This window comes from Thermoascus crustaceus (assembly GCF_041956765.1).
Source record: "Thermoascus crustaceus strain CBS 181.67 unplaced genomic scaffold VTN00scaffold_2, whole genome shotgun sequence".
NCBI lineage: Eukaryota > Fungi > Ascomycota > Eurotiomycetes > Eurotiales > Thermoascaceae > Thermoascus > Thermoascus crustaceus.
Genome location: NW_027192528.1, coordinates 4,165,277 through 4,189,535, shown reverse-complemented (window position 1 = coordinate 4,189,535; position 24,259 = coordinate 4,165,277). Strand labels below are relative to the sequence as shown.

The following is a 24,259-nucleotide window of genomic DNA, read 5'->3' as shown; positions in this document are numbered from 1 at the left end:
CCTTTTAGTCGCTTGTGTCTTGGTTTTGATCCGTTCGCATCTATGCGACCCGAGATACCAGCATTACTTTTTCTTCTCCCCTTTACCCCCTTTTCTTCCTTCATGCGCCCCATATATTATTCACCCACTTTTATGTCCAGAGTTTATGACATGAAAAAGCAATCGGCAAAGGCGGGCCTGTGTGAAGCGATTGAGATCCATGCACTCTCAGGGTCACTTTGTTAAAGGGAAGCCGCTTTGTGTCACAGGCATTTGTCTTCTTTCATTTCTGCCACCCTAACATGGGAATGGGTTATTCATGATATTCTTATTATTTCCTTGACGGTTGTCAGTGTTTTCATTATCCTACGGGAGTTAACAAGCCATTTCTCTTATGTTGCTTGCCTGTTTCCGTGCTTCTATGTTTGCGGAGTAGATAGCAACCAAAAGAACCTAGCGATATGGTCTGATTTCTCGTCAAATCTCCTGTGCATAAAGTTAGTCGTGGATATATGAGTGCAATTGTATGCCATGATTCAATGACCACAACACATGGCATATTTTGTGCGGGGCGATGGAAGGAAATTCCTGGGTTAGTTGTACAGTGTGCCGGAACCTTTTCGTCCCTTGACTTTACCTGATCAGATAAAGAACATGGAGGTTTGCCAGTAGTTTTACACCTTAACGATGGAAGTTGTTGGTACTCGCTGACATGTGGGGTAGAATATAGTTATATGTTTATTAACAAGCAGGATATTTGCATGACCGGCGGAGTTTAGGACAAGTAATGAACATCATGTGCATCACAAAATCTAGTGCCATCCGCAGAACGTCGTATCCTTCTATTGGTTGTAGTGCGAATAGCTGTCCGAAGAAAACAGCAGCCTGCATGGAGCATACGTATGCAGTGAAATGTAACTGAGGGTAGACGCCTCTTCTGCAAGCGTCTCCCCGGTGTATAACATACCTCTAAGCGATACAACAATAATATATTGCGACTGTAAAATTCCTATTTCTTCAGACCCTTTGTAGAGGAGGACGAGGTCCTGCCAGTGAGTGTTCTCATTCTGGAGAATTTAGTCGCTAGGCGGGCCGTCGTCATAGCTCTCTCCCAAGTCAGGTTACCCCCGCGCGAGCCAGTCAGCAGCAGCGCAGGCAGCGCAGCCTGCATGATCGTCGCCCGCTCGCCCGCTTCATCAAGTCGCCGCGCAGCATTCGATCGCAACTTACTGAGACTCCCCTCTATTCTTCACATTACGCAGGAAGATTCCTGGAGATATTTCATTCCCTATTTTCCATCGAACGCGCACTCTCTGAGCGAGGACGAAGCGATCCGGTCTTTCCTAGTTTCCGCGAGAGTGAACGAGGGGGAGGTCTCCGCATCGTGACTGTTGTCTTCACTCTTCGAGCTATTGAGATACCGGCCTAGCTTTATCGCGTTTGCGAATATTGGATTTCAGGACACGACGACAAGTCTGTCACTGGTGCATTTAGGTGTCGGAATATAGTTGACGGTACTGGCGGACCGGCAGACGAGCCGTCGAGCGTGTGAACCCGGGTGAGACCTTGAATTGGAGTGCAGGCAGAAACGCCGGCCATGTTTCGCACACAACAGAACGCTTTTGACGATGTCGTCGGTGAGTATAGACTTTTATAATTAACATTATGGCGATTCAGATGGCCAGCACATCCGGGAGATGTCTACGGCGGCGGTGTGCGGGAGAATGTACTTGATTGCTGATGTTCTTCTTTCTCTTGATAGCCAAGGCGACGGATGAGAACCTTACCTCCGAGAACTGGGAATATATCCTTGTATGATTCGATTCTCGTTTCCTTTATCCTTGCTCGCGTCATGTCCGCACAGAGGGGCTGACCGTGTTCTCTGCTATGGTGTAGGATGTCTGCGACAAAGTTTCTGCGGAGGAATCAGGGTATGAAATCGCTCTGCTATTTTATGGTAGAAAAGGAAAAGAAGGGACAGTGCTCACGAGACTGGGTGTATAGGGCCAAAGATGCTGTCGCCGCTTTAATCAAGAGGCTGGCGCACAGGAACGCAAATGTACAACTTTACACCTTGGAGGTACAGTTATCGACCAGTTTATGCGGGTTCTTTTTTTATGATTGTTCTTCTAGCTAACAAGTTGTGACTGCTAGCTTTCCAATGCGTTGGCGCAGAACTGCGGCCCAAAAGTACATCGTGAGTTGGCGTCGAGGAGCTTTACAGATGCGCTGTTGCGGCTAGCGAACGATCGTGTAAGCCTAGCTTCTCTAATTGCACTTTCATACTCGTGAAAGAAGATTCTGCAATGCAGCTGCTGATCTTTTGATCTGTAGAATACACACCAGCAGGTTAAGTCGAAGATATTGGAACGCATGGAAGAATGGAGTGAAATGTTTTCGAGCAACCCTGAATTTGGAATCATGGAGCAGGCCTACATGAAACTGAAGACTCAGAGTGAGAATCCCAGGCGCAAGAGTTGTCTAGTAGATCCAGGCTAATCTCTTTCTCAGACCCAAACCTTCAACCTCCCTCGAAACCTACGAAACGCCAGATCACGGAGCTTGACCGGCAGAAGGAAGAGGAGGAGCTCCAGATGGCACTTGCACTCTCGATAAAGGACAAGGGCGCTACGGCCCCGTCTACACAGCCTCAAACTACCGCCCCTTCCAGTTCAGCGCCAGCTACACAGGAACAAGCCGCACCCTCTCAGGTAGTTCCTTCTGGTGTTCCTCCAGGTACAACCGCTGCTACTGTTTCGCGAGTGAGAGCACTGTTTGATTTCCAACCTTCCGAGCCCGGCGAGCTCCAATTCCGAAAGGGCGATATAATTGCCGTCCTGGAATCCGTGTACAAAGACTGGTGGAAAGGCTCGCTGAGAGGGCAGACTGGAATTTTCCCGCTAAACTATGTCGAGAAGCTCCCCGACCCTACGCCGGAAGAACTGCAGCGGGAAGCTCAGATGGAGGCAGAAGTATTTGGACAAATCAAGAACGTTGAGAAATTGTTGACGCTTCTGAGCACTAGCAGTTCGGAGCTTAACGTCCAGGATAATGAAGAGATAACGACTTTGTACCACTCGACGTTAGCGATTCGGCCGAAACTTATCGAGTTGATCGGAAAGTACTCGCAGAAGAAAGGTATATACTCTGAGCCTCCGTCGGGTTCACTGTGGCTCACAAACATCCAGATGAATTTACCCAGCTCAATGAAAAATTTATCAAAGCACGAAGGGATTACGAGGCTCTGCTTGAGGCATCAATGTCCCATCCGGTACAACCTCAATATGGCAGACCCGGCCAACCGGCGTATGGTTACCCAGGACCTGCTGGACCTGCTGGACCACACGCATATCCTCATGGACGCCAGCCTGAACCTCAACGATACTACACTCCACGCCCTCAAGGTATGTAATGTTAAGGAAGCTGAAATTGAACAAGTCTAATTGTAATTACCTATAGATTCACAGACGCCTCAACCTAATCCCGCCGCTCATTACAGTGCAGAACAGACGCTCCCATACCCCACTACTGTGCAGTCGCCGGATCTGCGAAACCGTACGCCCTCCGGTGGCCGGCCTCTTGTGCAACAGCAACAGCAACATCCTCCAGACTCCTTCCAACCCGTACATCATCGCCCACAGTCTACTTACGAACACCCACAAGAATTGGGGACATCTGTTTACGACTCTCCAGTCAAGCAGCATTACCCGTATAATCAGGGTACGCAGCAGCCACCGGCTGCCCACCAGCAGTTCCAACAGCAGGAGCAACAACAACAGCAGGACTACTCACCGTCTGTATACTCGCCCGAAGATGGAGGTCAACCACCGTCGAGCGCCGGCGCCACTCTTCCACCGCACCCTCAATTCCCACCGCAACAGCAGCAGCCCCCATATCCAACTTCGGCGGCTTCTCCGACCAGCCAACCACCACAACCTATGCACCAACCCCCTCCGATCCCGACCTCGAGCCCGCAGCCCACTCCATATCCGTCCCTAAATGCTGGTCAGCCTGCCGGAGGCGGATATCAGGCTTACCAGCCACCTAATGCGAATTCCGTCAATGCGAACCCGGCCTCATACTACCGATAAAACCGAGTGTAGCCGTGGGGAATTGTTTTGTATTCGCCCAGTAATTACGACATCCCTTTTCTCTGTGTTCTGCCAGCGACCGATGACATAGGCTTACATGCGACAATTCTAGTCGAGGATAGTGAAATTTATGGAAATGTTCGTGTTGGCATCGCTGCGCTTCATAGCATGCTGAGTTGTTCCTTTTGTAACTGGAAGTGATTGGCAAGAGAAGTCACGAAAGGAGTATTCAACACAGATACAAATCTTATGAACATTTTACAATATCCATCTTGCTAAATATTGCGTGATAAAATCTTCTTCGGTTCCATTATTCTATGATGCCTCTATTTCAGTTGATGCACTGTCCAAGCATCTACCTACTCCGTATCCATGGTCCGTATTGTATGTCACGTGACAGCGTGTCAACTGAGCTCCGAGAACCTCGACTGTCTTCGCTCCCTCTGCCTCCGGTGGAAGAGGCATCAAGCGTCGTGCTGAGACATTTCAGATTATACTTCCCCTGCTGTTAGACAGCAAACTGAACCGCGAGAAGACCAGAGTCAGCTGGTCTCTCGTTCTTTTCACCGCCGCCTAGGTGTGCGTGAAACGACCTGGAACGTTACAAGGTTACCCCGCGTTCGCGTCTTCGAACTGAGGATGGTGCAAGAGTTCGCTCCTTTCCCGTACGGGTAGAGCTATTTGAGTCCTGTGATATTGAATCTACAAGTAGGGAAGGACTATTTTAATCTCGAAGGTTGGGGTTGTTCTGAGGTTTCAGAAGAGCCATGGAGGCCGACTGGGATGAGGTGTCGCGCATCGCGGTGCCTCCTCCGGGCCCGCACGTCTTGCCCACCATCGCGACGGCGGTTGCATTTGATGATACCCAAGAGCTTTTATGGGCCGGCAATGAATATGTGAGTTTGATAAAGAATGGACTTTGTATGTTTGTATGTATTGATTCATTGCTAACTTGTTGTTCTTGTGGCGATGTATAGGGTAGAGTTACCTCGTTCTACGGACCCGAACTACAAAGATATACATCCGTCAGGGCGCACCCTGTCACCGAGGGACCTGTGCGGCAGATTCTATTTCATGACAAGGGAGTAATCTCGTTGTCGTCGAAAAGTGTACACATGACATCTCGTCGGGGCCTCACGCAGTGGCATGTTACGCACGAAGAAATGACGGACCTCCGGTGCATGAGCTTCACTGCTCAAACGAACAAGATCATTGTGGCGGGCTGCCAGCGGGTTATGTTCATTGTGGACGTGGAGAAGGGCCAGATCATCGACAAGCTGCCAACCGAATACAACTACACGATCATGAAAAGGAGCCGGTACCTTTGCGCCGCGACGGACACGGGCTCTGTTAACGCTCTCAGTCTGAACGACTTTAGCGTTGTCAAAAGCTGGAAGGCACATGGCACTGCAATCAATGATATGGATGCTCGGAACGACTTCCTGGTCACCTGTGGCTTTTCAGTCCGGCATCTGGGGTCCCCGATTGTGGACCCGTTGGCCAATGTGTATGATCTGAAAACCCTCGCTCCCTTGCCTCCGATTCCCTTTCACGCCGGTGCAGCTTATGTACGCATGCACCCGAAGCTACACACGACTAGCTTTGTTGCTTCCCAGACTGGGCAGCTTCAGGTCGTTGATCTGATGAATCCGAATACGATCAATCTCCGTCAAGCAAATGTCACCTTCATGCTTGGTCTTGAGATATCACCGTCAGGTGAAGCTCTGGCTATTAATGATGCAGAATGCTCGATTCATCTGTGGGGTTCCCCCGCAAAGATCCATTTCAATGAGATGAGCAGGGAGACAGAATTCGCTGATGTCCCCGTGCGACCACCCATGGTGGACTGGTCTCATGATACGCCTCTGAATATAATAGGTATGCCATATTACAATGAAAAACTCCTCTCCGCCTGGCCTAGCCACCTGGTTTTCGACGTCGGCAGTCCGCCCGCTCCGATTGATCCCTCCATTATACCCTATCTTCGCCCGGCCGAACTGGGGCATTATGCTGCAAACCCGAAGAAGACGCGCAGGTACCAAGTGGAGAATACTCGTGCTTTGGTCTCTACAGAACCTGCTATCGCTGCGCCAAAGTTTTTGAGTGAGAAGGCGAGAGAACAAAGCAAGGGAAAGTCAGACTCTGTTGATGATGCTACCGACGCACTAGCAGGTGCCAAACTTAATGGGGAGGCCGAAGAGGACCCGCTACTCAAATATAGTAATGTTGAGATCAAGTATAGCAAGTTTGGGGTAGATGATTTCGACTTTAGGTGAGTCAGCGCATTTTGTCTATACCCTTGTTCGTGCTTCCATTCTGGCAATTACTAATGCATCTCAATAGGTACTATAACAAGACGAAATATTCCGGCCTGGAGACGCATATTGCAAATTCTTTCGCAAACGCACTTCTTCAGTTATTCAAATTTATCCCTCTAGTACGAAATATAGCCCTCCATCATGCTGCAAGTAGCTGTATCTTCGAGAACTGCTTGCTTTGTGAGATGGGCTATCTCTTTGATATGTTGGACAAGGCAAATGGTCAGAACTGCCAAGCCACGAATCTACTGAAAACATTCAGCAGTTTCCGCGAAGCTTCGAACCTGGGGCTTCTCGAAGAGAATCTAACAAACAAAGCTCTCTCCACTGCTATACAATCTGTCAACCGATTCTTCCTTAATCAGATCGCGCATGACTTTCGCATGATTCTGCCAAACTCGGATGATCTTGAGCAGAAGCTGGCCACAGTTGCGTCCGAATATATCCGGTGCATGTTCTGCCGTAACGAGCTCGCCAGACCAGGAAACGCGTTTGTGAATGAGCTGATCTATCCGGCCATTGATATCAAACAAGCGCGGCGGAACCCGGCATTCCGATTCTCCAATATCTTGAAAGCGAGTATTGAGCGGGAGACACAGAACAGAGGCTGGTGCAACCATTGCCGGCGCTATCAGCAGGTAGCGATTAGGAAGACTATACACCGCATGCCTCTTGTTCTAATGATAAATGCCGCTCTGAATAACCCAGTCTATCGGCAATTATGGGCGATACCCGGATGGCTACCTGAGGAAGTGGGCATCATGGTCGAAAAGGGCCAGGTACTCTGTTTTGAGGGCGAAGATCTCCGAACACGGTTGCGGAATAATACACCAGGTCTGGTCGTATATGAGCTTGTAGGCATCGTGGCAGAAGTCGATATTGAGCACCAGAAACCGCATCTAGTGTCCTTTATCGACGTCAACGTCTCTGCGCGCGAACCACAGGAGAATAGCTGCTGGCATCTCTTCAACGACTTTCTGGTCACCGAAGTTGATAAGGATGAGGCGCTCAAGTTCAACCAACCGTGGAAGTTGCCGTGTATCTTGGCTTACCAAGTGAAAAGCGCCAGACATGCCGTTGACGACTCGTGGAAAGATGAGCTTGATATCTCTCTCTTGTTTCACGAGTGGTCTATGAATGGTGGTCGTCCTATCGAATCTTGCCGTGTGCTTACACAGGAAGAGAAGCCGGAACCTGGAACTCCTGTGGCACTTGACACAGAATTCGTCGACTTGGAGAAGGCTGAAATCGATGTGAAGGCTGATGGCTCGCAAGAGATAATTCGGCCAAACAAGAGCGGACTGGCTCGTGTCTCTGTCCTCAGAGGTTCGGGAGTAAGCGAAGGGGTTCCCTTTATCGACGACTATATCACAATTAAAGAACCAATCGTGGACTACGTTACGCAATACTCCGGCATCAAGCCTGGGGACTTGGACCCTAGAACTAGCGAGCACAACCTCGTCCCGCTCAAAGTCGCATACAAGAAATTGTGGCTCCTGTTGAACCTGGGTTGCGTATTCGTTGGACATGGTCTTGCGTCTGATTTCCGTAAGATCAACATACAGGTTCCCAAGGCACAGACCGTGGACACACAATATCTCTTTTTCCATCCGGGCAAAAACCGCCGTCTGAGCCTCCGCTACCTGGCCTGGGCTGTGTTCAAAGAATACATCCAAGAGGAAACGACGGAGGTTGTGGAAGGCCATGACTCGATTGAAGACGCGCGCATGGCATTGCGCCTGTGGAAGAAGTTCCAGGAGTACGAAGATGCGGGTATCGTCTCACAGATTCTGGAAGAGATTTTCCGTGAAGGATTCAAACTCGGATTCCGGCCTCCGCCTCGCAATGGTAGCGCCCTCCCCCGCCCTGGAACCAATGTTACTGCGGCGAACAGCGGTCGCAATACTCCCGACGTAGTAGGTCCGGGAAATCTGAATGGAGGTACAAGTGCACCGTCGACGCCCAGGCAGGCGTTTAGGCGGTCCATCGCCTTGACTCCCAGTAATGGTAGTTTTACCGGGCCTGGTGCGGGTGACTTCTTCGCTGGGAGCCCGTTGAGATAGAAAATTCCTAGTTCTTTTCAATTTAATTATGAATGGGACTGGCTTATGACATGAATTGTTTTGCAGATCATTGCATGGCATGGCATGACCTTGATGAAATGATGGAGATCTTGGTATAGCTGTGTGGTCTGGATTTTAGTTGTCTTGCTTGGTTGCTTGCTTGGGACCTTGCATCAGAATATATGTCGTGTCCATTGTCAGTGATACCTTTGTACCTAGGCATCTGACAAAATGCAGTAAATAGAAAAGAAGATACGTAGAACGGTTACATGATTCTTCTCATTCCGATTTGGCCCTTGTTACTGAAGCAGAAGCTATCCGTAATAAATAAATCGTCATGAACGAGAGAGAAGCATTTAAGACTTGAATAGGGTATATTCTGTAATATAGGTACCTGGTGAGAAAGACTGTATAGATTTAGTGCCCTTATCATAACATCATCTTCCGATATTTGTGCTTTTGATTCAGCGCTCTACGGATACAACTTATCTCGTTGCTGTTGAACCCTGCTGTGCCTAAGGCCACCTAGGAAGTCTCGCGGATTCGCTGAATTGAAGCTTAATAATTTAATCTTCATTCATAGATCCATAGGATGTTGCATTAGCGCTCCGTTTCTTGGATGGCACTTGCTGATCTTCGCTTTAGGAGGATATAGCTAGTTTGTTAAGGTAAGTTCTGCATCTAAAGAGGTGCAGCGTAGATCCGTCTGAAGGCATGCGGCATTACCAAATACCACACCAGTGCATGTTAAGATCAGAATCTCACCTATTTAACGTGCATAGGATTGCAGGAATCCTCATACTAATTTGCCCGTGTCCTCCGGGATTTTGGAAGTCTTCACATGTACCCTGCTGCCTAGGATAGGTTGTACTTACCTTTATGTCATGAGGCAGAATTCCTATCTACGTAGGTAGATATCAATTGTAGGTCAACCCAGTAAGGGAAGACACATCACCGTAGTCTTTGCCACATCAGGCTGCTGGGCCCCTCGTTACAGTCAGTAAACAGGTGGAGGCCGCCAAGAAATGCAAATGTGCCCATTGCAGAAAATCCAACAAGTTGGGCGCTTAATTATTGCCGGCGATGCCGGAAGACTACCGGCGAATGGTCGGGAGGAAATGCCCCCCCACGCTTTCTTCTCTTGGGAGTCAGTCTTTCACCGGAAAGCTCCAGATAGATAGACCCCTCTATTTATTTCTTGGAATCCATGAGATATGAGATTCTTCTTTCTTTTGCCTTCATACGCCTTGACTACTTGACTACGGCTATTCTTCGACAAAAATTTCTTTCACTGGATGGTACATGTATGATGTAACAAGTTAGAAGAATCAATAAACCTTCAGTTATTTTAGTCCTTGAAGGCGTTTTGAGCTGTCTAAATTTTATCTAATTTTTTTCTCGTTTCTTCTACGGGGCGGAGGGGGGTGCTTCCATATTCACGTTGAAACTTTTGGATAACATCCTTGTTTGATTAGGTGATGTTCCATACCATGAGTATTATTCCGAGGACACAGATGTGTAGGTATAAAAAGTTGAGAATCTCACATGTAGTGCCACTCCAGATAATAACTTATATCTATAATCCAGTACCTTGTCGTGGTATCTTTAGACTATTATTGTTTCCTCAAGAATGGCGTTTCTCTTAGTAATAATACCTATAACTGTTGATGTACAGCTGAATTCAGATACTGTATTATCAACTTACCGAGGCGACTCAGCACACACGAGACAGAACACCTGTAGTTGAATCTAACCGTGTGACGTTCTGAATTGAGACCATTAATAATAATATACCAGGGTAGCCGTCATGTGATGCTGTTAGATCGATGTTTAATGTTTATGATGTATCTAGAGTTGCAGGTACGCCAAAAAGCGCTGAGGGTGCCCAAGCACTAGCAAGAACCTTGGCACGTTTCTTGGAGTTGTGTTGGATAAAAAGGCAACCCCGCTCTTTTCTCGGAAGTTTTTCTACCTTGAACCCCTCAACAGATCCACATTCAGAGAGATATTACGATGAGTGGGCTCGTATTGGGCTTGCTCAAGTTTATATCACTCTAAGCGGTCCATCCCGAAGCATACCACCCACTGAATTATCGGGATTGATAATAGATCGGGATTTACATGATTTCCGTATTGCCGGATCGTCGTAGTCGATATTAAGCATCTGGAATTATCGCGTCAAGATCGGCGGAACGTGCACTACCCAGTGGGGAGAGCTACGTAGGTAGTGTGACGAGAATTGGCCCATCTGTTTGTCTTCAATTGAGGAACATGATTGGTCCGGCTTACTCCGTACAAGATCTATCATATTTCCACATTTCTCAGCGGTTGCTGCAGTCACCTCTATTAGAGGTATTATACGCCGTATCTCTATACCGGTCATTTAGGGTCTATCATAGCCGGAAGGCTCTATATGGACGTTAAACTTGATTAATAATAATAATAATACCGGTCATTGGCTTTCCGCCCCCTTCCAGAAGTGGATACTTCATAGTAGAATTCGTAGTATGTCTCATGACCGCTGCCGGTCTTGAGGGGAAGTTCTATATAAGATAGGGACTTCACCCACGTTCAACAAAGCAAGTGCCTCGTCTTTTCATATGAGATAACCAGAGGTAAAGGATTCGTCGTTATACTTAGGACAAATAGCATCCCTCCCTCCACGCCAAGATCCTTATAGGAGACGTCCGTTCAGGAAGAGACTTAACGATGCCTTACATTCTGCAGCGGGATATGGCCGCGTCACTTCGGTAAGAACTTAGTACTACCCTACCTAGGGTTATTGTGTTTAATAGAGTGTTACGGGATCAAATGTTGATTTCCTTTCTTCACCTTTTCTTCCATGGCTTTCAAGGCTCGATGCACAGCATTTTACGAGCAAGATGCAGACAGGTTACCTCCTGCCTCCTTCGATCCCGGCGGTGGAAGGAATGAAATAGCAGAATAGGCGCGGGAACAGGGTGAGTAACGCCCAATTACTATTTTCCCGTATCTCGTTACCTGGGGGATTTCCCATTTGACTGACGACGTCTATACTGTGCAGTCTGTACCAGGATTTGGCTTATTGATCTAGCCGGAAATCTTCACAAGTCATGCCAGTTGGACGGGTTCGACATTTCGGATGGAAACTATCCCGCGAAGAAGCACTGGCCGCAGAATGTCAACCTGGGCATCCTGGACGCCTTTGGTGATATGCCGGAAGAGCTCCACGGCAGATATGACGTGGTTCATATCTGACTCTGGGCTGCTATGATGAACAATGGGGATCTGAAACCACTGATCCGAACTGCTATAAAGCTGCTTAGTATGTCCCATTCCTAATCGGACTGATAGCCTTTTCTACAGCTATTCTGTGGTTACGGATTTAACATGTCTTTCTTTCTCTCTTTAAAAAAAAGAGCCTGGAGGATACCTCCAGTGGGAGGAAGACGATATGCATAACACAGTTGCTGTTGGTGACCACGGCTACCAAACTCCTATCGATTCAATCGAAGAGCTACCCTCACATCGGGGTCATAACGGAGTCAGTTCTATCGATCCTAATTACTGGCTATGAAGGGCGAAAGAAATCAAAACAATGATTAATTTGTGAAAAAATAGTTGGGTGGAGAAGCTGCCAGAGTTCTTGGTGGAAGCAGGACTGGAGATCGTTATATTGGCCCTCGTGTTCTTAAACCAGAAGTGATTCCGTTGTGTACAAGCACGTACCTGGGCGGCCTCATGGAAATTACATATCAGATGGCGGACAGACTAGAACCTGGAGGAGAGGTTCCCACAGCTCTCGAATGGCGTGAGGCCCTACTGAATATGATGGAAGATTCAAAGCGTGGAGGAGAGTACTATTGGAACCAGATATCATTGCTCGCGCAGAAGCCGTCCGACAAGGATACCTAGCCATGGCTGTGTTTTAGTCTAGTCTTTGGAAGGGAAGATGTCCTGCAATATTGGAGATGAACGGCAAGCACGACATGGGAAACTGGTATATATATACTTGCCTACGTGCGTCTCAACACGTATCCGAAATGATACATACAAGGTGATTTCTAGTTCTATGACCGAAATAGGAGCCATAAGATTTCAAGATAGTGTATGTGCTGGCTCCTTGGTTACAAAACAAGGTAAATATTTTCCGGCTTCTGTTCCTCATTCTAATTTGCCTGGACGAAGTAGTACTGCGCCTGTAGCTAGCGTTCAGTACCTAATAGTCCCGTGTCCCGAGTCGGATACTAATCTCCAGCCAAGCATGGATCTGATCTAGGATTCCAGTCTCAAAACATCACTGCCGCCTTTCGTCCTTCCTTCCCTAGGTCGCGAAGGCGTACACAAGCGCATTGTACCTACAAGGGTGCCTTTATTTGCGGCCTTAGAGTGGCGTTTGAGTGTCTCCAAAACTTGTTTCTGGTTAAAGAGTTTTAGGAAACAGCAAACCTCAAGACGCAAGCCATATTATAAATCGAGGATGCCTCCTGAACCATGTCAATAGAGGCGCCAGCGCCTTCCTCGCTGGGATTCAGTTCTGGTATATATAAACAGGATGGGCATGCTGCTCGAGAAAAACACATCTACTTGCTCGGAAACTCTTTTGCCACGTCTCATGCTTTGACTTCGAGACCTTTCTTCTCTTAGAGGGGAGTCTTTCATTAATCAAGACCAAAATAAAGACAATCGTTTTAATCGCAAGCATGAAGACCACTTTCATTCTTCTGGCACTGGGCATGGTTGCCCTCGCAGGCGCCCAGTCCCAGTGTGCGTCAGTGGCCTCAGCAATCCCATCCTGCGGCGTCAGTGCCCTATTATCCCCCATCTCGTATAGCATCGAGACAAGTGAGATCACAGCTGACCTGGATTCACATTCATAGACCTCTTGCCTCACATCAGCCGCGTCCGTCGTCGGTTGCGTGTACACCGACTTCGCTTGCCAGTGTAGCAGCTCGCAGTCTGTCGCTATCCAATCCAGAGCGAGGGACTGCATTGTTCGCGCCTGTGGCATCATCAATGGTCTTCAGGTCGAGTCGTCCGCCAATGCCGTGTGCTCATGCGTGTCCTCCGTCGGCACCACCAGCAGCAGCAGCTCATCGATGACCGCGACTGCAATTGCTACTCCGACAGCAACAACCCCAACAATGGCTTTGTTGTTGTCGTCGTCGTCGTCAACAGCCTCACCTGCGTCTGCTCCGTCTTCGGTTTCGCAACCCACCGCTTCTTCTGTGCCTGTTGGAAGCTCTTCTATTGTCACCGTTCGCTCGTCCGTTATCATTGCTGCGCCGTTGTCTACCACGAGAGTATCATCGCTTGTGCCATCCAGGAATGCCACAGTTACATACACCAAGCCTAGTATTACTCCGTCTAGCGTCGGTATTTTCACAGGCGGAGCTGCCACCGTTATCGGTACAACTGGTGGGGTCATTGGTGTCCTTTTGGCCGTCATTGCAGCGTTGTAGAGAATGTAGGACTCGTTTCACATGGAAGGCGTGGAAGTTGAATGTTGCTGGGATCACCCTACTGGAGAGAAATGTATGTTAAATGCTTTTATAGATATTGTGCTTTGTAGTCTCTGATTATACGGTTTATATACTTCTAATAGAAGAAGTAACAATAGTATTCATACCCCTTCAGCATGCTGAACCTACTGGCCAAACTCCAGTCTCCAAGTGCGTTTTGAACTCCTAATGGGCTTAAGGCCATCATCCATGAGGTTAGGCCGGCAACCCACAATTTTGCACTGCTCAACCCTCTTTGTATCTCCGTAACCGCTGATCTCATTCTTCTCTTTAATTATTAACAAAGGACTAAAGGACTTCTCCTGTAAAATCGGGAGAATCCCCCAGACAGACCTCTATACGATCTACATAAGTGACCATGCCATGGATGCAAACCACGCCAGGCGTTTTCTCACGTCCCCTCGGTAAGAATGAGACCTATATCAAGCTTGCCAGAAACTGGGGCCATCCTCTCCAGCGCGAGAACTGGGCGATCGACTCGACAGCGACTATCAGTCCCCTCGGTGCGCTGGGCCAGAATGCGGATACAGACCTGCCCGAGGTGCTCCGGGAATGAGCACACATGCGCTTTTTGCACCCGAGTCTTGCAGCGCAGGTGGCACCCGCGACCTCATCTGCAATCTTCCTCAACGGCGGCGAGCCTGACAGTGATGTCGATATCAGCAGCTTTGGGGTTGCTGAGAGCCTGGTCAACCCCCTCTAAGGCACTTAGGACTACGGCTTGGAGGTTCGCGCGGTCAGTATTGGCATGAAATGCTGACGTGCCAAGCTGTCTGCTTCGTGTAGACGTTCCGCAACCAGCTCAACTTGAATATCGTCTACAAGGAGGCTTTCCATCCACCGGAGCAGATGGAGCAGTTTGTGGGCACCACCAAAGGTGTTGCGCAAACAGCTGGGGGTCGCAGAGTAGGATAACCGGCCAAGTAGGCTTTGTAGCTAGGAATTGAATTGATCAGCTTTGCAGCATTCAAATTACCTAAAATTGAACGCGATCTGCGGCACGACAATTAATTATGTACACACCTCGAGCCACAAGCAGATGGTCACGTTTCGTAACCGGTAATCGTTCGGAAGATCGCGCGTGGAGTTCGGAGTCGTTCCCGAGTCCCCGCATCGAGAGATATGGCTTGGCACCCGGAAGGATGATATTCATCCTATCGGGATTATTTTTAAAGGTACCTTGGTGAAGCTTAGAATTTGCTGGCATGTAGACTCAACCAGGACCAGGAGGTAAGGACCAATGAGAATATGTACCTAGGCATATATGTGTAGGCTCGAGATGTCCTCTTGGCAGGTCGTGATGACGTTGACAGTAATCGATGACGTTTAAGGAACGCATGCGGGAATTTGATCAAGTGTGCATGCTGTATCCTAGTAAGTTATCAAGTAAGGACTTATAAAGCGCTGGGCCGCCGCGTTCCAAGGTCCAGATATTTGACTCTTGGCCGTTGCGTACACCTGGGGCTTCGGAGCCGTCTAGTCACGCTTTGTCTACGTTCGCGTTTATGCGTCCATTCAAGAATTCGCGGACACTATTGTTCTCCGTTAGAGGTTCGCATCGCCTCAGTCTAAGTGGCAGCAAGTCGGTTACTTTCGTGCCGTACAGCTCTTTTCGAGAGGTTCATTCGAATTCGAAGAATTCAGATTCTCCATCGAGACCCTTCAGCTCGACGGCCGCAAATATGACGACCTTTCCAACACCGTCAAAGGATCCTCCAAAGCATGAGATGGTGTTCTTCCCACAAATGACAACGTCATATCCCTCCAAGAATGGGGAGTTTCGACGTGTCCTCTGGACTGGCCTGTACTCACAGCTCGTTCTCATGAACGTTCCCGTTGGCGGGGAAATTGGTGACGAGGTGAGACTCCCACATGTTTTCGACTAGCAAATCCCACCCTTTATTATCCAAGCTTCTAATTTCTTGTCAGATCCATACCGTCGATCAAGCTCTCACCTTCACCTCCGGCACCGGCCGTGCGACCATTGCAGGCAAGGACCAGGATGTGCAAGCGGGCGATCTCGTCATCGTTCCAGCTGGTACTCAGCACCAATTCATTAACACGGGTCCTACACCCTTGGTCCTCTATACGTTATACTCTCCAGCGGAACATGCGCCAACAACCGTGCACAAGGACAAAGCACAGGGAGACAGGGAGGAGGAAGAAGGCATCGATGAAGCACCGGAGTGGAGTCGCAGAAGCAAGAAAGAGAACGAGGCAATGGGTTTAGTGAAGACACAATAGGTTAATGTAGATGGCAATACTTCTTGAAGTCCCCGGTCGTGATATATAATGGTAGAAATGTCAATGTGACCCTAGATAAAGATTGTGTGTCAAAGTTGGGTAAGCGAATAAAGTCATCATAGATCTTGTAGGTGGGTGATTGTATATGTAATTTTAATAAACTGAATAGTATTCGTCACTGCATGTCTTGACGGACCACTGTCTTGAGAAACACAGTGAGCAACCAGAGTTGGCCATCCGTTTAGAGGTACGCTTCTTGCCGGACTGAGTGGCGAGGGGCAGCGGTGAATGTAACAATATAGGAGCCTAAACGCTGCGCGAATGAACATGGAGATGGACTCATCGTGCAAAGGAACCCTGAGCTTCCATCTTTTGTACATAGAGATGTCCCAGCCTGCAGGAGGCGGAAGGTGAATCTCGGTCTTGGCTAAGGCGGAGTGACGTGACGTGGTATCTCGGTCCCTGAACTCCACAGCCCGCAGCTTCGGTCTACCCCTCCGTCGTCCGAATATTCAGACTCTCAAGTCTGACACCCAAGGCTCATCAAACTTGTATATTTTCTAGATACCCATTTGTACTAAGGCTCCTCTGGCGCGGGCCAGAACAGACACCGCATTGCAATTTTATGTCTTTCAGCCTCCCTCAACCTTCTCGACTGCGACGTCGCCCCTCTTTTAGCCGACTAGTCCTCTCATCATACCCCAACCATGTCTCGACATCGCATAAAGTCACTAGATTATGACGAAGATGACTTTGACGATGACTACGACGACCAGGATCCCGAGGAACAGGAGCTCCTTGAGGAATACACCAGAGAGGTGCTAAGCCAGCTTCGCGCGGGGCAACCCTCCGTGACTGCTTCGCGGGAGGAGGTACAGGAAGCGCTATGGCACTACTACAATGATATCGAAAAATCGGTGAATTATTTGCGAAGTAAGTTGCAATGTTCCGTGTTATTTCTGAAAGACAAACCAAGGACGCGCGGGCTTTGCGTCTGATTTTTGAACCGCGATACTGACCGTCTCGTGCGATAGATAAGAAGGCGAAAGAAGCCAAGAAGAAGCAAGCTGCTCCTGCAGCGAAACCGAAAGGGCCAGCTGGTAAGTGTACTAAATTTTTTAACCTTCGACTTTTAGATTTCTGAAGCAGTTGCTTCCACCTCCGACGTGGCTGGGCTCGGGTCTATGGAATGCCCTTTGCCTGTGTTGGTGCTTGGGTCTCTTACAACAAGGTGTGTACCAACTTTCTGTCTCTTCGTTGCTTAACAAGCAAACTGACAGTGTTTCACAAGTACGGGCATTTTCTAACAGGTTTACCAGTGTCGGAATATCCTGCTCCATACGTCTCTTCACCATGTACCTCTCCTTTCTCGGCTGCAGAGTTCTTTCGCGATTCCCCGTGGTTAAACGTCCCATCGCATCGAAAGGCAGAAATTCTTATTGAGCCATTATATCCTCGACTTGGTCTTCTGGGTGGTGCTCCCGAAGGTGGCGGGAAAGTATCAAAGCTGGCGGCGTTGGCTGCAGCACGCAAGAAGAAGGAGGCGGAGAAGGCTGCACCCGAAACACCAGATGCTGGGAACATCTCATCTGCCGCGCCGCCTGGTGAACCTAAAAGTGGTTCCCTATCGTTGCTTGAGAGATTGTCTAGCAATGGCAAGGAACACAAACCCACCGAGACTGGCGGTGGGCTGCGCGCCCTTAGTAGAGGCTCTCGATTGGGGAATCGTACAGCCCAAGGGAGGCCCTCTCCGGAGACACCCAAACCAAAAGAACAGCCAAGCGCTGCTGCTGCCCCGTCATTGCCGACGGAAGGCCCGATGAATGGTAGGAAGGAGAAGCAGCCTCCGGCTCCTGTCGACCTTCGGGCATCGCCGTCTAGATTTGCAAGGATCATCGTCGGAGACGCGACACGTTCCACGAAGGCCCAGCCCAGCCACTTGCCTGCCAAGAAGTTTGACGTTATGGAAGTCTTCGGACAAGATCTTACTGAAGCTTTTGACTTTGCAGGACCCAGTCCCGATGATGTCGTTCTTAACGCACAGAGCGCTTCTAAAGGTTTGCCTATTCGTCGACACATATGAAGGCTTTCCCTAATGACATGCAGGCCTCAAATCGAAACAACCTGCTCCCAAGGTAGCAGGAGATAAGAAGAACCAGGCCGACTTGGCCAGCGGCATGAAAGCCATGACCGTGGAAGAACAGGTGAACGTCAAGAGCAAAAACCTTGATGTCGTGGCGGAGTACAAGAAGTCTAAACGAAAGAATGCTGCAAACTTTGTAGTAATAGGTAATAACTACTCTGTCCGGGAGTGCTTGAGAGTCGCTAACCTAGGGTGCAGGCCATGTTGACGCTGGAAAGAGCACGCTTATGGGCCGTCTTCTTTCTGACCTCAATGCCGTCGATCAGCGGACATTAGAGAAGTACCGTCGGGAAGCGGAGAAGATTGGCAAAGGGTCGTTTGCCCTTGCCTGGGTCCTCGATCAGGGTTCCGAAGAGCGGGCTAGAGGAGTCACCATCGATATTGCAACAAACAAATTCGAAACGGAAAAGACGAGCTTTACCATCGTCGATGCGCCCGGACACCGGGACTTCGTACCGAACATGATCGCAGGCGCCAGCCAAGCCGATTTCGCCGTGCTGGTCATTGATTCCAGCACCGGTAACTTTGAATCCGGTCTGAAGGGTCAAACCAAGGAGCACGCCTTGCTGGTACGAAGCATGGGTGTCCAGAGAATCGTGGTTGCCGTGAACAAGATGGATACGGTTCAGTGGTCGAGGGATCGTTTCGAGGAAATCGAACAACAGATCTCTTCATTTTTGACTACGGCTGGTTTCCAGGCAAAGAATATTTCATTTGTCCCATGCTCAGGGTTCCAAGGGGATAATGTTACCAGACGGAGCGAAGATGCAAGGGCATCATGGTACACTGGGCCCACTCTTATCCAAGAGTTGGAAACGTCAGAGCCTTTTACTCATGCCCTTGAGAGGCCGCTTCGAATGACGATAGGGGATGTTTTCCGAGGCGGTGTGCAGAATCCCCTCTCAATATCTGGGCGGATCGATGCTGGAAGCCTGCAGATTGGTGATTCAATATTGACGATGCCCAGTGGAGAGAAGGCGTTGATTAAGAGTTTGGAGACAGACGGGGAGCCAAGTGATTGGGCAGTGGCAGGGCAGAACGTCGTGCTGAACCTGGCTAACATCGACCCTGTCCATCTCCGCTCCGGGGACGTTGTCTGCAGCCCGGCATCGCCAATTCAAAATGTCACAACCTTTACTGCTAAAGTGCTGGCATTTGAGCATCTCATGCCGATGCTCGTGGATATCCATCGGGGACGACTACATGTTGCAGGATGGATCAGTCGCCTGGTAGCTACACTGGACAAGGGGACGGGAGCTCCAGTGAAGAAGAAGCCGAAGGTCGTGCCTCCGGGAACGGTGGCTAGAATTGTGGTTGAGCTGGAGCAGGCAGTGCCTCTGGAGGCACCTGCGCGGATCGTGCTGCGTTCTGCTGGAGAGACGGTAGCAGCTGGACTTGTGGAGTAATATTCTCCTAGTCGGGAAATTAAGAGACGGATACCACATAGATAGAGGTTGCATATAGTTGTCCTCGGCCTAGACAGTTTGTATTACAACACGTGTTGTCATTGGTCATCTATGATTGCCATCGACTTTGTAGATGTTGACAGGTAAACAAGAATGGCTAAAAGGACCTTCATAGAAGCCGAATCGAGGAAGGCGGGGCGCTTCATCCATGGATAGGGTTAAGCATGGCGATGTTGATAGCTTGGTCCACACGGGAGCCGGCCACTCTGCGCTCGACAACCGCACCCATTCGCCACGTTGAAGGTTTCCTTACCAGGCGGCTCTGCGCTGACTAATGAGGGTTCAAGCCGCAGGTGGCCCGAAGTCACTGAAAATAGTACAGCAAGGAGAATGGGGGCAGAGCCGGGTCGATCCCTTGGACCCTTAGAGACCTGGACATGCATGCATCCTAGTACGGAGTACTATGTAGACTTAACTGTCAATGTTCTATTAGTGACGTCAGGGATAGAGGTGAGACGAGCAATGCGTGTAGTCAGGATGCTACACAGTACAAGGCACTGCAAGGGGAGGGAGCCATTCGGGGGTGCAGCAGGGAGCCCTGCGAAGGACGTACTAAAGGCCAGATAGTAATTCGGACGGAATGCTACCAGCAATGAGTGTCCAGGATGGCGCCATTATTGCTATTCGCGCTCTGTACTGCCCGATTTTGCCAAACTTCAGAAAAGGACAACTCTCAGGCGACCACAGGAGGCCACAGGCACAGCCGCCCCGGCTCGACTCCGCTTCTAGCGGTTTCCACCGCCGTCTTGGCCACTTCCCCAGGACGAACATGCAGGGCATCGCGAGTCGTAGATGCCAAGGGGCGGAATTCTGGTGGCCGGTTGGGCCCAGGCGGGGCTTAGTCATCCACGATCTGGTGGCTCGCGCTGGCCAATGGGAATGCGAGAAGTAACCTTAAACGCCCTGCTCGGCGAAAAGGCCAGCATGGCCGGAGTGTCGCGTTCGCCGCCCAGGGCCATACAAGAACACCCTGTCCGTAACTTCTTTTCAAGTCTCTCTCCCTCCCTTCCCCATCCAACTTTCTTCCTCCTTCTTCCTCAATTCCTTTTCCTGTTTCCTTTTTTTTTCTCTAATAATCTGTTTGTGATACCCTGTGCTTCCGCCCTTATCCAGGAAGCTAGTGAGGGATAATAATAGAGCTCGAGAGCTTGAGGAGCAGTTGGACAGCTAGCGCACACAAGGGGAGCCGGACACCAGCACTCGTCTTCTCGGTCCTTTTTGTCCAAGGACAACCTTCCGGCCCACGCCCGTGACAGTCGCACAATGGCGCGAATGTCGAGGCGTGACGGCGCGTCCAAGCCCTTCGCTTGGACGACCATCTTTTACCTTCTGCTTGTGTTTATCGCCCCTCTGGCGCTTCTGGGTACTGTCCACGCCGAGGAGAATGAGACTAATGTCCAAGAAAACTACGGAACTGGTATGTCTATTGCGTTCTTGCGTTCTCAGTGGTCTAGACAAGATTGCTAACAGATTTTTCTGCGAGTAGTAATCGGTATTGATCTGGGAACGACCTACTCTTGTGTCGGTGTTATGCAGAATGGAAAGGTCGAGATTCTCGTGAACGACCAGGGAAACCGTATCACTCCTTCATATGTGGCCTTCACTGATGAGGAACGCCTTGTCGGTGACGCCGCGAAGAACCAATACTCCTCGAACCCCAAGAGGACAATCTTTGACGTCAAGCGACTGATAGGTCGCAAGTATGATGACAAGGATGTCCAGAGGGATATCAAGAACTTCCCCTTCCAGGTTGCCAACAAGGATGGCAAGCCTGTCGTCAAGGTCGATGTCAACAAGTCTCCCAAGACCTTCACTCCTGAGGAGGTGTCCGCCATGGTTCTTGGAAAGATGAAGGAGATCGCGGAGGGCTACCTCGGAAAGTCTGTTAAGCACGCCGTCGTCACTGTCCCTGCCTACTTCAATGACGCCCAGAGACAGGCCACCAAGGATGCTGGTACCATCGCCGGTCTCAACGTCCTTCGTGTTGTGAACGAGCCTACCGCGGCAGCTATTGCCTACGGTCTGGACAAGACTGGTGACGAGCGCCAGATCATTGTTTACGACCTGGGTGGTGGTACTTTCGATGTCTCCCTTCTGTCCATCGACAACGGTGTCTTCGAGGTTCTGGCTACTGCCGGTGACACTCACCTTGGTGGTGAGGACTTTGACCACCGTGTCATGGACTACTTCGTGAAGCTGTACAACAAGAAGCACAACGTCGACATCACCAAGGACCTCAAGACCATGGGCAAGCTTAAGCGCGAGGTTGAGAAGGCTAAGCGCACTCTCTCGTCCCAGATGTCTACTCGCATTGAAATCGAGGCTTTCCACGAGGGCAAGGACTTCTCTGAGACCTTGACCCGCGCCAAGTTTGAAGAGCTGAACATGGACCTGTTCAAGAGAACCCTCAAGCCTGTTGAGCAGGTGCTCAAGGATGCCAAGGTCAAGAAGTCCGACATCAACGACATTGTTCTTGTTGGTGGTTCTACTCGTATCCCTAAGGTCCAGGCTCTTCTTGAGGAGTTCTTTGGTGGAAAGAAAGCCAGCAAGGGTATCAACCCCGATGAGGCTGTCGCTTTCGGTGCCGCCGTCCAGGGTGGTGTCCTCTCCGGAGAGGAGGGAACTGGCGAAGTTGTTCTCATGGATGTCAACCCGCTTACCCTCGGTATTGAGACTACTGGTGGTGTCATGACCAAGCTTATCCCTCGCAACACCGTCATTCCTACTCGCAAGTCTCAGATCTTCTCGACCGCCGCTGATAACCAGCCCACCGTCCTGATTCAGGTTTACGAGGGAGAGCGCTCTTTGACCAAGGACAACAACCTGTTGGGCAAGTTCGAGCTGACTGGCATTCCGCCAGCTCCTCGTGGTGTTCCCCAGATTGAAGTCTCCTTCGACCTGGATGCCAACGGTATTCTCAAGGTCAGCGCCAGTGACAAGGGCACTGGCAAGGCTGAGTCTATTACTATCACCAACGACAAGGGTCGCCTGTCTCAGGAGGAAATTGACCGCATGGTCGCTGAGGCGGAGAAGTTCGCTGAGGAGGACAAGGCTGTGAAGGCCAAGATCGAGGCCCGCAACAGCTTGGAAAACTATGCCTTCAGCTTGAAGAACCAGGTCAATGACGAGAACGGCCTTGGTGGCAAGATCGATGATGACGACAAGCAGACTGTAAGTTTTCCTGACTTGCTCTCAACCCTATTGAATACCGTTACTAACTATCGTTCTAGATTCTGGACGCCGTCAAGGAGGTCACCGACTGGCTGGAGGAGAACGCTTCCACTGCTACCACCGAAGACTTCGAGGAGCAGCGTGAGCAGCTTTCTAATGTCGCCTACCCCATCACCAGCAAGCTATATGGCTCTGGACCGGTGGATGATGATGAGGAGCCCAGCGGGCATGATGAACTGTAGGATTACTTGGAGGGCATTATGGAGTTTTGAGCTTAGTTTGTGTTTTGCATGATTCCTATTTTGTATTCACTAGCAAAAGGCTGCTTTAGCAATTGTCGGGTTTAACAAGGAAACACATCCCACCGTAGCTCTTAAGCGATGTTTTGAGTCTAATGTCCTAAAAGAAACCAGGGTAAGCCTTGCCCATTTAGGGGATTATACACTTTGCCAGGGCACCTCCCACGCGTACGAGGGTGCTGGGCTGGTTCCACCAGGGACTCTCGTCTACTGACCGTGGCCGATGGAATGTCCTACTTATTAGTAGTAATACTAGCAGCAGCAGCAGCAGTAGTATTCATACTGATCTAGCTGGCTTATCTGCCTGGTGCTGTGCAGAGAGTTCCTCCACACGCCAGCCTGTAAACATTAGGTACTGAAGTTAACGAATGACCCCTAAAATGCCCTCAATCTGGAACCCCCAAACACCGCACTATTACTACAGTACATAGGTAGTTAAAGAGAATATTTAGTTCTATTAGGTAATTAGGCCCTCACTGTTCGTCCCTGAACTCGGTACCCACTTGCCACCTGTCTCTATTAGGTACTCCGTACCTGGGTAGCTTGCGACGTGGCCTAAGGACTTTTGTATTCTAATCTTTTAGAGACTATCAGTGGAGGATTTTCCTCTTGGGAGTGTGTGAGTGCTGAAATGAAAGCTGCCGGTGGATCCGATTGTGCCTGTGGGAAGGGGGGGGGGGGGGGGCGGTGGGCTTCGTGATGGAGACTGACCTGACGCGTCTTCTTCCTTGAATCGGGGGATTCCCGAAGTTGAACGCGTGTTCCCGACCTCAGTTCTGGTTAGTTACCTGTGTGGCCTTGGGGGCCATACCTACAGTATGCAGTTCCCACTTCACTACAGTAGATGGTAGGTAGGTACTTACTCGATAACGCCAAAGAGCCCATAGAGAAGCTTAGCGAGTCTTTTTTTTTTCCTTTGACATTTGTTGCTCTGTAGTACCGGCAGGGCGTCGAGTTTTCTTGACTACGGGGAATAGCGAGGAG

At 49.7% G+C, this 24,259-nt stretch overlaps 9 protein-coding genes across 9 annotated transcripts; all 9 read left to right on the top strand.

Moving 5' to 3' along the window:
- Positions 1 to 1,576: 1,576 nt before the first annotated feature.
- On the top strand, positions 1,577 to 4,070 carry VTN00DRAFT_5005 (uncharacterized protein; the record flags this gene model as incomplete). Its single annotated transcript, XM_069431491.1, has 9 exons — positions 1,577 to 1,616; positions 1,742 to 1,791; positions 1,876 to 1,910; positions 1,984 to 2,059; positions 2,134 to 2,232; positions 2,314 to 2,434; positions 2,491 to 3,117; positions 3,168 to 3,383; positions 3,439 to 4,070. The coding sequence occupies 9 exons, from the start codon at positions 1,577 to 1,579 to the stop codon at positions 4,068 to 4,070; spliced, it is 1,896 nt and encodes a 631-aa protein (XP_069290520.1).
- A 767-nt stretch (positions 4,071 to 4,837) lies between these two features.
- VTN00DRAFT_5004 (uncharacterized protein) lies at positions 4,838 to 8,451 on the top strand (the record flags this gene model as incomplete). The annotated part of the gene is made up of 3 exons (XM_069431490.1): positions 4,838 to 4,966; positions 5,048 to 6,342; positions 6,414 to 8,451. 3 exons carry the CDS (start codon positions 4,838 to 4,840, stop codon positions 8,449 to 8,451), a joined length of 3,462 nt encoding a protein of 1,153 aa, XP_069290519.1.
- Positions 8,452 to 11,160: 2,709 nt separating this feature from the next.
- Positions 11,161 to 11,688, top strand: VTN00DRAFT_5003 (uncharacterized protein; the record flags this gene model as incomplete). Its single annotated transcript, XM_069431489.1, has 2 exons — positions 11,161 to 11,201; positions 11,505 to 11,688. 2 exons carry the CDS (start codon positions 11,161 to 11,163, stop codon positions 11,686 to 11,688), a joined length of 225 nt encoding a protein of 74 aa, XP_069290518.1.
- Positions 11,689 to 13,133: 1,445 nt separating this feature from the next.
- On the top strand, positions 13,134 to 13,892 carry VTN00DRAFT_5002 (uncharacterized protein; the record flags this gene model as incomplete). Its single annotated transcript, XM_069431488.1, has 2 exons — positions 13,134 to 13,275; positions 13,330 to 13,892. 2 exons carry the CDS (start codon positions 13,134 to 13,136, stop codon positions 13,890 to 13,892), a joined length of 705 nt encoding a protein of 234 aa, XP_069290517.1.
- Positions 13,893 to 14,310: 418 nt separating this feature from the next.
- VTN00DRAFT_5001 (uncharacterized protein) lies at positions 14,311 to 14,867 on the top strand (the record flags this gene model as incomplete). Its single annotated transcript, XM_069431487.1, has 3 exons — positions 14,311 to 14,493; positions 14,543 to 14,692; positions 14,739 to 14,867. The coding sequence occupies 3 exons, from the start codon at positions 14,311 to 14,313 to the stop codon at positions 14,865 to 14,867; spliced, it is 462 nt and encodes a 153-aa protein (XP_069290516.1).
- A 767-nt stretch (positions 14,868 to 15,634) lies between these two features.
- On the top strand, positions 15,635 to 16,196 carry VTN00DRAFT_5000 (uncharacterized protein; the record flags this gene model as incomplete). The annotated part of the gene is made up of 2 exons (XM_069431486.1): positions 15,635 to 15,811; positions 15,882 to 16,196. The coding sequence occupies 2 exons, from the start codon at positions 15,635 to 15,637 to the stop codon at positions 16,194 to 16,196; spliced, it is 492 nt and encodes a 163-aa protein (XP_069290515.1).
- Positions 16,197 to 16,903: 707 nt separating this feature from the next.
- On the top strand, positions 16,904 to 19,745 carry VTN00DRAFT_4999 (uncharacterized protein; the record flags this gene model as incomplete). Its single annotated transcript, XM_069431482.1, has 7 exons — positions 16,904 to 17,129; positions 17,231 to 17,296; positions 17,343 to 17,427; positions 17,516 to 17,576; positions 17,623 to 18,253; positions 18,303 to 18,485; positions 18,538 to 19,745. The coding sequence occupies 7 exons, from the start codon at positions 16,904 to 16,906 to the stop codon at positions 19,743 to 19,745; spliced, it is 2,460 nt and encodes an 819-aa protein (XP_069290514.1).
- Positions 19,746 to 20,397: 652 nt separating this feature from the next.
- Positions 20,398 to 20,697, top strand: VTN00DRAFT_4998 (uncharacterized protein; the record flags this gene model as incomplete). Its single annotated transcript, XM_069431481.1, has 1 exon — positions 20,398 to 20,697. The coding sequence occupies one exon, from the start codon at positions 20,398 to 20,400 to the stop codon at positions 20,695 to 20,697; it is 300 nt and encodes a 99-aa protein (XP_069290513.1).
- A 371-nt stretch (positions 20,698 to 21,068) lies between these two features.
- VTN00DRAFT_4997 (uncharacterized protein) lies at positions 21,069 to 23,218 on the top strand (the record flags this gene model as incomplete). The annotated part of the gene is made up of 3 exons (XM_069431480.1): positions 21,069 to 21,222; positions 21,292 to 22,976; positions 23,036 to 23,218. The coding sequence occupies 3 exons, from the start codon at positions 21,069 to 21,071 to the stop codon at positions 23,216 to 23,218; spliced, it is 2,022 nt and encodes a 673-aa protein (XP_069290512.1).
- Between the last annotated feature and the right edge of the window lie 1,041 nt (positions 23,219 to 24,259).